This window comes from Poecilia formosa, unplaced genomic scaffold (genome assembly GCF_000485575.1).
Source record: "Poecilia formosa unplaced genomic scaffold, Poecilia_formosa-5.1.2 Scaffold209, whole genome shotgun sequence".
NCBI classification, from domain to species: Eukaryota; Metazoa; Chordata; class Actinopteri; order Cyprinodontiformes; family Poeciliidae; genus Poecilia; species Poecilia formosa.
In genome coordinates, this window is record NW_006800148.1 from 913,717 (window position 1) to 929,107 (window position 15,391).

At 39.5% G+C, this 15,391-nt stretch overlaps 2 protein-coding genes across 2 annotated transcripts; both read left to right on the top strand.

The window, feature by feature from the left end:
* The first annotated feature begins 925 nt into the window (after positions 1–925).
* On the top strand, positions 926–2,313 carry exosc6 (exosome component 6). The gene is made up of 2 exons (XM_007567538.2): positions 926–1,290; positions 1,667–2,313. The coding sequence occupies exons 1-2, from the start codon at positions 1,013–1,015 to the stop codon at positions 2,211–2,213; spliced, it is 825 nt and encodes a 274-aa protein (XP_007567600.1). The 5' UTR covers positions 926–1,012; the 3' UTR covers positions 2,214–2,313.
* Positions 2,314–5,534: 3,221 nt separating this feature from the next.
* On the top strand, positions 5,535–7,022 carry foxl1 (forkhead box L1). Its single transcript, XM_007567539.2, has one exon. It carries the CDS (start codon positions 5,652–5,654, stop codon positions 6,567–6,569), a length of 918 nt encoding a protein of 305 aa, XP_007567601.1. The 5' UTR covers positions 5,535–5,651; the 3' UTR covers positions 6,570–7,022.
* The last annotated feature ends 8,369 nt before the right edge of the window (positions 7,023–15,391 follow it).

Sequence of the window (15,391 nt, forward strand, 5' to 3'; positions counted from 1 at the left end):
CCCCAGTGTCTCAGTGGCTTATTGGAACTTTGTTGGAGGTTTGGTTTGACAAACAATCGCCACTACACACAGCATTTTTAAGAATATTTTTTAGATCCTTTATCTGGGAAACAAATGTTCATAAGCTGCTTTAAAACTAAGTAAAATTGATGTGTTGTCCCATCATATAAATGTTAAAATATACATTTTGTGTTTGTGGTTGTAACATGATTTTAAAAAAAATGTCCTGAGATATAAATACGTTTGTAATGCAAATAAATAAATCAATTAACCAATTGACATTAAATAAATTAAACATATTCTTAATATTCAGCAGTGTTTCATCCATATTTGGATATAACATACTGGTAGAAAATAAAATCTTAACAATACTAGTGGAAAAACAACAGAATAAACATAAACCATGGAAGACCAAAGTGTTTCCCATGAATAATTTGGTTTGGGGCCATTTAAGAACAGAGTGGATTTAGAATTAATTTGAGATTTTTACAAAGAAAATCTTCTTAAGCATTTATTTAGGTACAAGAGCAAGCATTTTTATTTTATTAAATTTTTTCTCTTTTCATTACATTATGCTAAGTCCAGTAAGTGTTGCCCAACCTTTGTTGTCAAAAATAAATGCGAAAAAGAAAAAAAGAAAATTGAGGACAATAAAACCCCCAAAATGTTTTGGAAAGTATTTAGTTGTCATCTAATACAGCAACTGTTTCTTGAAAAAATAGACTATTTTGCTTTTTTAAAATATTGTCAATTTAGTACATTATGGTAGAGATAAATGGCAAATCTCTAAAGAAGTAAATCATTTTAGTTTTAATAAAAAATAACATAAAAATGAAAAAAGTCTCCCACCTCTTCTCTCAACTTAACATTTTTGCCCTAATGGCAAAAAGTTTGGACATCACTGGTATAAACATTTAAAAAGACAATATTGATCAATAGGCTCCCGGAACGTTTCTCCGCTAGCTGTAGTTCACCGGGGACCGTTTTGTCTAGCGGTTCACTTCAGCGCGTCATGCCGACCGATACGAAGCGAGTTCGCGGGCCTGAGGCGTCTCAGAGTCCGCTTCTGTTCTGGTCCCGACCCGCCGAAGTTCTCCCTTCTCACGGACCCAGAGCGGACGGTCGCCAGCGGGATCAAGTTGACGTGCGGCCGGTGTTTGTCCGCTGCGGCCTGGTGAGTCAAGCTAAAGGTTCCGCTTACATCGAGGCTGGAAACACCAAGGTGCTGTGTTGCGTTTACGGACCGCGGGAGACGGAGCGGAAAGATGAGACTGACATGAAATCTGGACGGTAAGGGCTGTTTATTAATCATGTTTATTATTCTCAGTCGTCTAACTCAGAAAGCAGGATTTACATTAAAAAAAAACTATTTTTGAAAATATTTTCTGTTTGTAATTTCCTTTTTAGAAAAAAAACAAAAACTTAAAAAAAAAATCTAAATTGAATTGAGTATGGGGGGGGGGATCAGAGATTTTATTTTCAAGCTGTATCGCCCAGCCCTGTGGTTTGTTTTCTGACTCCAGTCTGAAAACAGTTTTGGTGTGTTTTGTGTTTTGACTCACTCTGTGTGTGTGTGTGTGTGTGTGTGTGTGTGTGTGTGTGTGTGTGTGTGTGTGTGTGTGTGTGTGTGTGTGTGTGTGTGTGTGTGTGTGTTTCTGTGTCTCAGACTGACCACCGACATGCGCTTCGCTCCGTTTTCTTGCCCGGAGCGTGGCTCCTGGATCCAGGGCAGCCAGGACAAGGACTTCTCCCTGATGCTCCAGGAGAGCCTGCAGCCGGCCGTCTGCCTCCATAAGTATCCGCGCTCTCAGATCGAGGTCAACGTCATGGTTCTGGAGAACAGCGGCTCAGTTCTGGCCCACGCCGTCACCTGTGCCTCCATGGCGCTGGCGGACGCCGGGATTGAGATGTACGACCTGGTGCTGGGCTGCTCCCTGCGCCAGGATGGCGGCTCCTACGTGGTCGACCCAACGTACCTGGAGGAGAACAGCTGGAGGTCAGGCAGACGGGAGAAGCGGGGCGGGCTGACGGTGGCGTTCCTGCCCAGTCTGAACCAGGTGTCTGGGCTGCAGTCGGACGGTGAGATGGCGGAGGAGACACTGACGGCGGGGATTCGGACCTGCATCGAGGGATGTTATAAACTGTATCCTGTCATCCAGCAGGCTCTGATCAAGGCGGTTCGCAGGGCGGCTCCGCCACCAGCAGAGAGCTGAGAGACACTCTGGACCCTCACTTCTCTTTATGTTCATTAACATCACTTATTTTCTATCTGCAGTGTTACAAAAAATAAACTATTCATCCTCAATAGCTTAACATGCAAGCCTGCTTTTATACACTAGTTGGACCGTTACTTCCTGATTCATAGAGTTTACTACACCGCAAAAAGACCAAATCTTACCAAGTATTTTTGATCTAGTTTCTAATTCAAATATCTTAATACATGTGAAATGAGGCAAAAGAAACTTATAAGTAGCTTTTCAGCAAGATATAAGAGCAATAATTCTCTCATTATGAAAAAGTATTAGTTCTACTTGCAGATAATTTCACTAATAACATGGGAAAAATGTCTTAAATTAAATAATCTGCAAAGAATTATTGACTTAAAACGAGCTCCTATATATAAATATATATAGATATTTGCTCTAAAAACCAGCCCAAAAATACTTAAGATTTTGTGTTTTTGCAGTGTAGTAGGAGCAAATAAAAAATACTAGAAAACCATAAAAATATTATACTAACTATCAACCACGGTGGTGGAGGAGTTATGATTTTGAGCTGTTCTTTTTGGATCCAACAGAAAAAAAAATAGCTGTTGACTAGAGTTGTGTGATTATTGGATAACTCGTGACTTGGTACTAGGACTAGTTAAAAAGTACTAGTTCATCTAGCAGATATTTTTCATTTACATGGGAACAATGTCTTCATAAGTGAAATGATATGCCAGTGAAACTAGTGCTGGGATTATATACATTTTTTTTATCAATATAAGGAATTACTGACCTAAACCAAGCTCCTGTATCTTGGTGAAAGAAAATTTACTTTTAAGTTAGTTTTGTCTTAATTCAAATGTACTGCAATATTTGCACTTGGAACTAGATAAAAATACCTGGTAAGATTTTGTGTTTTTGCAGTGTAGTGGTGTGAACATAAAATAATAGATATTTCTGAAAACTGCTTGTTGCTTTCTCAGATATTTTCCAGATTTTTTCCGGAACTTAGCCTGCAACTTTCTGGTTATTTTCCCAAAACGTACAGGGTACATTCAGAGACCAGCTTTACTAAATTGTGACTTGTTATGTAGAACTTTCCAGAACTTACTGGATATTTTCCTGGAATCTTCTGGTAACTTCACAACCTAAAGTTTACTTTATGGAATCCATAAACTCCAGAAAGCAACTGGCAATTTCCAGAACCTCCTGAAAGTCACTCAGTGTCTTTTTATGGATCTTAAATGTGTTGTGAAGGATTACAATGTCAGATCCTGAATTCTTTAGCTCTCTTCTCATCCTTGTATGTTAGTTTAGTTTAATTGTCTAATGAATCACCGTCTGCTGAGAGAGAAACAGAGCAAACTTCAGAGTTTATTCACCAAAAAGCTCTGAATCCCTAATGTAAGCAGGGCCCAGCTGGGCCCACTTGGGAAGTTGTTATAATCCTCCTCTGACCTATAAACAGGAAAATACAGAATATAAAGCATCATGCTCCCATCTCCAAATAATACACCGACTGTGTTGTCCTTGTAAGGGAATCCACCTCTGCAGCAACTCCGGAAAATTCAAACTTTGGATACGAATATTTTCTTTTGAAACAGAAATATCCACATAATTATCTGAACACTGAGCTGTACGCGACTTTTCCACCATTTATTTTTTTTACATTTTAGCTCTTAGTTGGACTGTTTTGTTATAAATAAACAATAACAACAGTCTTTTTATGATTTTTGACAGTTTTTTGATCCCCAATATAAAGCAGTCTCCAGTTAAACACGTTAATAGCCATGATTGCCTTCAGTCCAGCTGAATAAAACTTATTTAGAACCAGAAAAGCTATCTGACCTTTTTAAGAAACAACAATTTATCATTTTATGCACTTTATGAAATGTATTTTTAAACCTCTGCCATATTTTTTTCTGTTTTAAAACAAGAAAAAGCCCAAAACTTATGCAAAAAGAGGATGGATATATGTCATTCTACAATTCTAAAATTTGCAGAAGAATTATGAAGGTGGGAAGAAGCTCAGTTTTCAATCTAATCGCTAAAAATTAATCCAGAATAATATTAAAGGCACTTTTAGACTCTTTCAATGGATATGCAGAATGTTTTAAATTCATGTGTCTAAAATTTCTTAAATTCTTTATTATTATTATTAAATTAGCCTTAGATGTTTTATTGTGGAATGACCATTTAATATTGTATATTATTCTATGAATTTATTTATTTATTTTTTTTTTACTCACCGGACTTTTCTGTCAGGCAAAAGTTTGAGCCACCCGCAGACATTGCCCGCGAGACGGGTTGCGGCTACCGGTAACTAGCTGCTAACTAGCAAGCTACCAAAATCCCATAACTCTATATTTATTTATTTGTCTTAAATTTAATTCAAGGTGTCATTAAAGATGTTTATAAAAATTCCTGAATTTGACTTCTTGTAACCTGCAGATATCTTGAAAAGAACTAAAAACCGCATTTGTTGTCAAAGACGAATCATTTTAGCCCAAATTATGAAGAGCAATTATGGAAGATTCAAACAGTAAATTGAGTATTGCAGAAGCAAACAATCTTCCCAAATATTTTTGGTCTGATCTTAATACACTTGAATTAAGACAAAATTAATATATGAGCTTGTTTTAAGTAAATAAGTAATATTGATGAAAAAGTAGAGTGGAGTTTTCCACTCAATTTTTCTCATGTGAAGTAATCTGTTAGTGGAACTAGTATTATTTAAAATGATTATTAATGAATTATTGACCTAAAACAAGCTCCTATATCTCGCTAAAAAGTTTATTTTAAGTTAGTTTTGTCTCATTTCAAGTCTACTAAAATATTTGCACTAGAATAAAATACTTGGTGAGATTGTGTTTTTGCAGCGCAGACCCCTGTCACTTTAGCTCAGTTTTTCTCTGAATTAATGCAGAAGTTAAACCCTGCGCGCCAGGATTTTATTACGAGGCTCATAAATAAGTGAACAGAAACTGTTGGAAGTCATTTACTTTGTGTTTTTAATTCTGTGACCCCCTCCCGGTTTGCTTGTCTCCCTCTGTGGAGCAGCAGATCTCTGCGCAGGGCTGGACCTGCAGATTTCAAACAGCACATCAGCGCGTTTCTGGAAATGCTGCCCGGAAATTTGTCCAAATAAACACAGCTTGATTCGGCCTGGGTGGGCAGACTTATCAAGCACTAATTCTGTAAACATATGAGGGGAATGAGCGGGCCCCTCATTGGCTGCGGGCCGGAGGAAGAAGAAGGGGAGGGGAAGAGTACAGAGGGGGTTTAGGTGAAATTTGAATGAATGTGGGTGGGCTGGGAACACAGACCGGTTCTGATGGACAGTTTATTTCCCATTTCAGTGTCAACATAACGCAACAAGCTCAGGACAGTTTTCTGGGGCCCCATGAGTGTGAGGAGTCAGTCGGTGAAGGAGAGGCTCCCCTCATGGCTCTGTTCCCCGGCCGCCTGCCGCCGCTCGCTGTCTCCCCCTCGGCTCTGAGCCTCTCCGGAACCCCGCTGATCTACCTGTACGGAGGGGACAGCACCTTGAGCCTGGTTCCGGGGTCCCAGGAGCCCCCCCAGAAGCCTCCTTACAGCTACATCGCGCTCATCGCCATGGCCATCAGGAGCGCGCCCGGGCAGCGCGCCACGCTCAGCGGCATCTACCAGTTCATCATGGATCGGTTCCCTTTCTACCAGGACAACAAGCAGGGCTGGCAGAACTCCATCCGGCACAACCTGTCGCTGAACGACTGCTTCATCAAGCTGCCCAGAGAGAAGGGCCGGCCGGGGAAGGGCAGCTACTGGACCCTGGACTCCAGCTGTCTGGATATGTTTGAAAACGGAAACTACCGCCGCAGGAAGAGGAGGGCCAAGAGCCAGCAGGACGCGCCAGACTCCAAAGATCCTGGATCGAGACGCGCCAAAGTGTCCGTGTCGTCCAGGGGAACTCTGAACTCTGATTGGCGGACAGCACCGACGCCAAATAAAGAGCCGAACACAGAACCGGTTCTTTTAAAGTTCACCCAGCAGAATCCAGCCGCACAGAGACAAAAAGCTCATATTTCCACGGAACCCAACGCTGATCCAGGATCGGCTCAGCGCGCCAACCTGCCCGCTGCCGCACAGCAAACACCGAGAGCGAACGAACAGAGGACGGACAGGTCCAAAGGGTTCACCATCGATAGCATCTTATCCAAAAATCAAGATGAAGCGCGCGGCCGCGTCCTGGACGTTTCAGCGGAAAGTCTCTGCGCGCCCCCGCTCATCAGGTCGCATCCCCATCACCTGGTCCAGGTGGGACTCCCCTTCTGCTCCTACCTGTCTCTTACCTGCTCGGACTCAGCGCTGCGCTTCCACTGAAGGGGAGAGGGCAAAAACAGTCAAGGACTTTTACGCACAGATGCGTAAAAGTTTGCCAATCAAAGCTATATTTACCCAGAAACCACAAGATCTGCGCCATTTTTATTACATTCATCACCATCGTCAGCATTAAAACAATACAGCAGAACAGCAGGGAGAAAGACAGGCGTAATTACTGAGTGTTTTTATTCATGTGTGACTTCTTGTTTCTTTGATTGTTGCAGACAAACACGTTTAAATGCATTTTTTGTTGTAATTTAACACGACAGGGCATGGAGATGCCAGACAATGTGAGGATTAACTTTACTGGACGCTGTAACCAAAACTTATAAACTGGCCAGCTCTGCCTTGGAATGTTGCAAAAATAAAGTTCAGGTACAGATCAAACTGTTGATTGCTGTTATTGATTTATTTTAACAGAAGAATGTCAGAAAATATCCTGCAGATTCCAGTTCACTGCACTGCAAAAACTTTCAATCTTACCAACCATTTCTGGTAGAGTTTCTTTACGAGAAATATCTCCAAATAAGACAAAAGTAACTTGTAAGTAACTTTTCAACAAGATAGGAGCTTGTTTTAAGTCAATAAGTTAATATTGATGAAAAAAGTGCTAGTTGCACTATTATTTCACTTATAACATGGGAAAAATGTCTGTTACTAATTGATTAATCTGCCAGGGGAACTAATACAACTTTAATCAATATGAAGGAATTATTTAAAACAAACTCTTACTTTGCTGAAAAGTTACTTGTAAGTTATTTTTTCTGTATTGAAGGGATGTTTGAATAAGGCTGACTTAACAGTTGGATTGAAAGTCCATGTAATTAATTACAGAATGACACGTCATGACATCACATATGAGTCTTTACTCATAAGCATGAATAAAGACTCCTTTGTGTTTATGACAGGGTTCATCTCAGTCTTACCTCACCCCTTAAATAAAATGTTAGCATTCTGTCTTATTTCCAGTGTATTAACATATTTGCACTAGAAGATCAAAAATACTTTGTAAGATTTTTGCAGTGTGTTTGGTTAGTTGTGCATCACCCTGCTGATGCAGGCAGGACTGAACCAGAATGTTTCTGCTGTTTTCCTGCATCAAACTACAGCCAACTGTCATTATTTAGCATTTTGGGTGTCAAAAATGCTACAAATAGATGTTAAAAAATTTTGCAGAAAAAAAAAAAACCTTTGCCTCCTGAATGCATCTTTTAGTATCTTTAATGCTCGATCTGATTGTTTTTGCAGTCAACATGCTGCAGGAATCCTAAAATAAATCAAACTCTGGATCCGAGCGGGAAGCAACAAGAGGAATAAAGGGAAAATTACTGATAATGAAAGTGAATCCAATTTGCTGCAAGTCTCTACTTGATTTTTTTTACAATGTACAAACAAACAAATTTAGAATTTCACTAAATAAATTAAGCAAAACAAAACTTCAGATTTTATAATTGTTTTGAACCCAAACTCCCCGGTTTATGCTGCCCTGTTCAAAGAGCCACATAACCAAATTATAAAACTGCCACTTCAGCAACCAAAGCAGCCATTTTCCCCCTTATGAGCCCCATTAATTAAGTTTTGTAAACATCTGCTGCATAAATGATGTTTTTTTTGCACTAAAACTAGATGTTTATATGAAATTTTACATTATAAAAGAAAGAAAAATTTCAAACCTTTACAAGACGACATTAAAATTATTTTCTTGAATTAAACAGTCCAGATGTATTTAACATGAAGAAAGATGTCCTTAATTGAGATTTTATGCAAATGTAACATTTAAAAATGTAGAAAATATGCTGAAAAACATGGTTGATATTAGAAAATGACCAAAAAAACTGAAAAATGAAAGTGACATTAAAAATGGAGAAAGATGTCTTAATTGCTATGGAGATTCTGTGCAAATAAACCATTTAAAAAACATTCAAGCCATGTTAAAACTTTTATTTTTTTCTTGTTATGTTTAAAAATATTTCTCAAGTTTTATGAACAATCGGTTTGAAGGACATAATGTAACTCTGGAACCTCAGATTGCAGACCAAATAAATAGAGCCAGAATCCAAAGAGCAGAAAATTATGGCCTAGTCAAAGTCCAGCCCTCCACCTCATCTAAACCCTGCAGAAGAAGCAACTGAGTAAAACTGCTCAACATCGATGTGACAGGCTGATAAAATGACAGAAAAAGTCAACATTGTTTCAATAAAACCTTAAAACAACAAACGAGGCTTCATTAAGAGTTTCCAACCTCCATCCTGTCACCTGCATGAAATCAGAGCGCCGCTTCGCCATCATGGCTAAATATAGACCCACACTCCACAGAGGAGCTGCGAGGCCGACGCTGAGCAAATCAGGAATGTTTGTTTGAAATAAATAAACTTCCCTCACAATCACAAGCATTTCCTGTGTATAGGATTCCTTGGGCAGACGTGTAAATAAAACATGATGAAAACCTCAGAGAGGAGAGGAGAGGAGAGGAGAGGAGAGGAGAGGTCTCTCCATCCTCCAGTGATCCCTGACAGATTATTAATAACTGTTGGTTTGTGTTTGAACGGTAACAGATCCTCCTGTGAAAGAGCTTCAGACGGTGAGGAAATCCTGTCAGATTTACTTGTGAGAGGAAACAAACTGAGCCGACGGTCGGCCAGAACCAGATGCTTTACTGGACCCTATGAAATATCATCTTCTGGCCGTCCTAAATGTACTTCATCCTGACAGTTAATGTTGTTTTTTTAGCTTCAATTCATCCTCAAAGACCTGAGAAACGGATTACACTGTAAAAACACAAAGTCTTACCAAGTATTTTTGATCTAATTTCTAGTGAAAATAAGACAAAGCTAACAATTAGCTTTTCAATAAGATATAGAAGCTTGCTTTAAGTAAATAAGTCCTGAATATTTATATTAAAAAATATTAGTTCCACTGGCAGACCATTTCATTTATAACAAGATATTTTTCTCATAAGTGAAAATAATCTGCCAGTGGAACCAATACTTTTTAATCAATATTAAAGGAGCAGTATGTAACTTTCATATGAATATATGTATATATTTTTTTTTTACAAATTTGTTGAAAATATCACCATGTCTTGACAGTATAATATGAGACAGATAATCTGTAAAAAAAACTGAGCTCCTGCCTGGCTCAACCAATCAGAGCCAGGAGGCGGGTCTTAGCGCTGTCAGTCATCCTCATGGACCCGCTTCCTGGCTCTGATTGGTTGTTTTTGGTGCCTTTCTTCAGACGGCTCATAGAGGAGGTGAAGGAGATCAATCTTTTTCACAGATTATCTGTTTCATAAAAAAAAACTGTGGCGACACGGTGAATTATTGACCTAAAAAAGCGGCTATGTTGCTAAAAAGTGACTTAAGTTTAAAGCATCTGCCTGATAGCTTCAGATTTCATTTCCTATAATCTGCGAGCTCCTCTGCTCTCTCAGTTCTCCCATTCACTCAACAACAGGAGGAGGGTCTTACCACTGTCAGTCACTCTCATGTATGTGCTGCTCAGAAACTCCCCTATTGGTTCACCACAAATTGTTAGGCTAGTTAGCATAGCCACTGATGATATACTGTTAATTGTTAAATTGTTTCTTCGGCATCAATATATTTAGCACAAGGTACACAAGTTGATTGTCAGTGCTAAGACCCACCTCCTGGCCCTGATTGGTTGTTTTAGGTCAGGAGTGGTGCTTTTCTTCAGACACGAAGGAGCTCGAGCTTTTCACAGCTTATCTGTCTCATAATGTACTATCACAACATGGTGAACATTTAGCAAATATGGGGGGGGGGAAAAAACCAAACACTTTCGTAAACGTTACTGCAGCTTTAAAGAGGAGCGGCAAAAGCAAAAGAGGTGGAATAGCACAGCAACCCATGGTGCTAATCCATGACATGTTGTTGCTGAACATTGTTTCTGCTGAGTATTGAGCTGCATGTTCAGACCATCACGCAGCAACAGTCTTCAGTCAGAGGCTCGTTGCAGACTGACTGCTACCACTGCACCAAATCCACAACGACGTGAGTTATGACTTTTATTTTCCCTTTGGGATTAATGAAGTGTTTTCAGTCTGAACTGAGCTGAATTTAATGTGCAGGAAATCTCAGTGAACCGCAGCTAATTGTCAGTCGTGTCGCTTTTAGAAATCCCAGCGGATCCGCTCGGAGCATTTTGAACCCGGTGTTGTCTCGATGTCTCAGTTTTCGGCCCGGTTTCTGAGACAAACACGAGAGGAGTCATTAACTTCCCTCCATGTGGAATCGAGCTCTAAATATCACCGTCTGGAGTTTTCTGGATCAAAAGGGCTTCTAATCCCGGTGTTTATTATATGTTTTCACTCCCTGCATAAACCACCTCCACTTGTCCAAATACACACTCAGCACCAGGCGGGAGGGCAGGGCGGTGATGAAGACGGATGGACCCGGTTCAGGACACATTAGCCGCTAATCACGTAAGGTTTACTTAGTTCAATAAGTCACATTGTCCGCCAGAGAGGCACTGAGGCTGTTTACAACACGGACCCAAACAGCAGGCAGATGTGCAGCAACACAGCAGGAGTTCTGATGAACCCAAACCTGGTTCTGATGTTCTGAGACTCACAGCAGCTCTCAGTTCAACTCATTTCTCTTCCTGAAATACATCAAGAATGCACTAAATAAATTGAAAAATAATAAATAAATAAATAAATATAATTTAAATAAAAAATACTTTGATTTCAAGTGGAAATAAAATGAGATTTAATTTGCATTTAGAAAATTTAAGCATTTTAAATTCACAATTAAAACTAAATCAAAAATAAAATATAAATTTTCTATCAGGTTTAAAATAAATAAAAAAGGAATTAGTAAAAGGAATTAGAATTGAAAAATCTAAATAAAATGAAAAACAAATGTTTTATATTAAAACTGTCAAAACGAGAATATAAGTACAACTTAAACGGGAGATGTAATTACTATTTACAGTATTTGAGCATTTTATTTTGTAAAATTGACAATCAAAACTGAAATAAAAATCAAATAAGAAATTATTGAAAATGGAATAAAATTTCCTGGGAATCACTTGCTTTATATTTTATTTTAATTGTCATTGTATTGTAAAATAAGTTTTTCGCTTTGATGTTAAAGTTTTTTTAATCATAATAAAACTACTTTTTATAAGCTCTGTCATGGGAAACGTAACATGTTTCCTCTCCTTTACGCATCAGTTTCATTAATTTTTTTATGACTTTCTATTAAACTACTTTTTTAAATCTTTGATCGTATCTGTAAGAAATCCGAATAAAAAAAGTAAAATCCAAACAGAACATTCTCCCGTTCTCGTTCCTCTTTCTTGTCAGAAGCTCGGCCTAAACATGGAGATTATTCCTGCATGTGTGCTCGGCAGCGCTGCGACGCACAGAAACAAATATTTATTGTATGTTTAACATTTGGATCTTGCTGTTGAAGCTCCACAAACTGAAGTTCTGAAGGAAAACATCCTGGACCCTCGGCTCCGCGAAACGAGACGTAGAAAATGTTTCAACATCTCTGCAGCTTTGCTTTCTCCAACTGTAAACAAACACTCACGATCCCACGGGGAGCGTGTGTGTGTGTGTGTGTGTGTGTGGAGACTTGTACGCGGCAGCAGGATTACCACCCTCGGATCGGGACCACCCTGACTTTAACACTTAATCCAGCCGGAAGTGGAGCGACGTCACACATCTCCTTGAAGAACCGTGTTCGGTTTGTCTCCACACAAACTCACACTCTTCATCCGCGGCCTAAAAGCCAAACAAACTGCTGAGGAGGACTTTATGCTGCACAGCTGCTCTCTCACAAACCCAACATGTTTGTTGAATCTGGCATTTCCAGAGAGTCTGTAAACGCATCGGAGTTTTTCATGAAGGAAGAGAAGTTGGATTTTGGAAGGTTGGAAACGTGGGGACCGTCACCTGGAAGTATGGTTGAGTTTCGATACATTCACACTGCAGCCGTTAGGGCTCAAATCAGATTTATTTATTTATTGATTTTTCATTTTTTTTGGTGAAATATTATTTTTTTTTTGGCATTGTCGTTCACGCTTCCAAATTTCTGCGATCTCCTGTGTGAACTGCAAACGACCTGAAAGTAACCCGCATGCGCAGTAGAGGGCGCAATAACGTCACACGTAGAGCGCGTGCTCAGTTTTTTACCAACCGCCATAAAAAAAAGAAGAAGAAGAAGTTCTGTGTTTCTGTGTAACCATGGATGCTAATGGTGGAGCATTTATTACAATTTTGAAGTTGTTGTCCGACCGGAGCTGATTAACGACTTAGTCCTCAGTGTTGTCCGCCATGTTTAAACCAGGAAGAGAACAGACTTTAAGATACTGCTGTTAGTTTATACATTAGTGAAGGTTTAGCACCACAACACATCAAAGATCTGCTGTTATCAACCTAACAGAACCTCTCAGGTCTTCTGGTTCTGCTCTGCATCCAGAACCAGAACCAAACATGGAGAAACCGCTTTCAGCTTCTACACCACAAATGTGGAACAAACTTCCAGAAAACTGCAAAACAAATGAAAATCTACCAGACTGAAAACCCGGAGTTGCTTTTGAACCATAATAAATGAAAAACTGATCAACACTTTGAAGACAGAACATTTTGTTTCAGCTGACTGTGTTTCTATGATGCTTTAAACTGCCTTGTTGCTGAAATGCATTACACAAGCCTGATTGATAAAGTGTTTAAATTGGGTCTCATTTGTAAAGTTTGCTGCAAATCCTTTTTGTGACTGAAGAGGCTTAATGTGACTTAATGTTCCCCTTCAGACGCGGAACCAGCAGCCACGACATTAAACGGATCTACCCTCATATTTCACGTCTGAATCTGGGTTTGTGAGCGTTGCATGACTGTGCCGAGGTCTGGCATTAATTAGACGGAGCCGGCTGCTCATAGTGTGACACCGCTGACGGGCCTTTCACAGCTCATTGCGTGGCATCCAATCAGAGCTCATCTGGCGTGACTGCTGTTTATTTATCCGCGGAGCTGGAAATGGCGTGGAGATCGAGCCCGGACCTCTGAAGCACATTGTCTCCATCAACACGGAGCAGACGAACCGAACTGCGCAGGAACACTTTCGGGGTTTTTCTGTCACATCTGTTTCTGCTCAAATGTTTCTCCTTTAGGATCACTGTCATGGCTGGAGTTTATTTAAATTATGTCAAATAATCAAAGTCGATGTTTGGGAGGCAAGAACAAATAAACCCGGCTACATTTTCTCATGCTTAAAAAATTATTTAGGTTACAGTATTAACCCTCTGAGATCCTCCCAGTAAAACTCACACTTCAGACCCAAACGGATCACCGAAGAAGAAAAAATGCTCTGAAAATATTTTTTCCTTCGCTTTTATTTATTTTTTAATAAATAACTCAAAATAAAGCGATATTTAGAATCACTTGATGGTGGTTTATAAAAGTGTACAAATTAAAATGTTCATTTTTCTGATGGAAATAGGGAAACCATTTTGAATCATTTCAGATTTTTTCGAAACATGACGTGACATTTATCCTGTATTTGAAAAACAAAAATATTGCCAAGTAATAGTGGATAAGGAAAAGTGTGCGTTTTGTAATTACTGGTCACACCTGGGATTTTTTCTGTGAAAATACTTTTAACTCATTAAAGGAAGGAAGGAAGGAAGGAAAGAAAGAAAGAAAGAAAGAAAGAAAGAAAGAAAGAAAGAAAGAAAGAAAGAAAGAAAGAAAGAAAGAAAGAAAGAAAAACACAAGAGATTAATATAATTTGCAAAAGTCACAGAAACCCATTTACGTCCACCTGAGTTGCACATTTTGATTTTTTTGTTTTTAGTTTGTTTTGGTTCTAACAAGAGAAACTTTCTTCTCTGTGTTCAAATACTAGCAAACTTCAGAGAAAAACTGACAAAATGATTTATTTTCTAGTTCTTGGTTTCTCCGCCCCTTTCTAATACCGCCCTGGGCATCTGCCCACACTGACCCGATGACAAACCGTCATTCTCTGCTACCTTTTTAAATTGGAATGTAAGAAACTCTCTTTGGTTTCTCCACATCTCACATTGTGTTCAATATGTTGAGTTGTAAATAATCTGAACCTGAAAGAAACGTCACACTGACAGAAAATATTTGTTTTTTTTTTAAACATAATCACAATTTAATCACTTTGTTTTAAAATGTTATTACATTAATTTAATGTTGAACACGTTGGACAGCTCCACCTGGAATCCAGAAACACTCTTGGATGGACATGAAGAGCGTAAATTTAGTGCAAATGGCTTATAGAGAGCCGACAGATACAACACAACAACAGATACAGTTACATTTTACTCTGAATGGGTCGATCCTTCTTCAGGGGATCAATGGCAACAAAAATGCTTTCACTTCACAGAAGAACCACATGGGGGCGCCACAGATGGTTTTTCCACATTTAGCATCAGGAATATATTTACACCAGCCACATCAATGGCAATGCTGCCCCTTAGTGGCGGGACACAGTCACAGCAGCTACCTCCACAGTTCAATCACAGAGTTTGGACATGCAGCATGCAGCGGGACCCGGCGGACGGGCGGGACACGACACTCAGAGCCGGGACGATGAAGCCTCCTGGAGGAGGGAGGGAAGCGCGGCGAGGTTCGGGAGTAACGATCCACAAAAGGCACTTAGCAGGCGGGGAAATCTGTGTGTCTGTGAGGCGGCTAAAGCAGCTAAAAGCAGAACGAAATGTCATAATTTCACATCTTAATCCTCCCTTTTCTGATTTTGTAGTTTGGTTTGGAGAATATGAGCGTTTAACAGAGTGCACTGCAAAACCGCAAAATTTTACCAAGCATT

Excerpts from the sequence above, each read along its gene's own strand:
- foxl1 (XM_007567539.2), top strand. The coding sequence starts at position 5,652 with ATGGCTCTGTTCCCCGGCCGCCTGCCGCCGCTCGCTGTCTCCCCCTCG.
- exosc6 (XM_007567538.2), top strand. The coding sequence starts at position 1,013 with ATGCCGACCGATACGAAGCGAGTTCGCGGGCCTGAGGCGTCTCAGAGT. Across the intron at positions 1,291-1,666 it reads ACTGACATGAAATCTGGACG|ACTGACCACCGACATGCGCT; the intron begins GTAAGGGCTGTT and ends TCTGTGTCTCAG.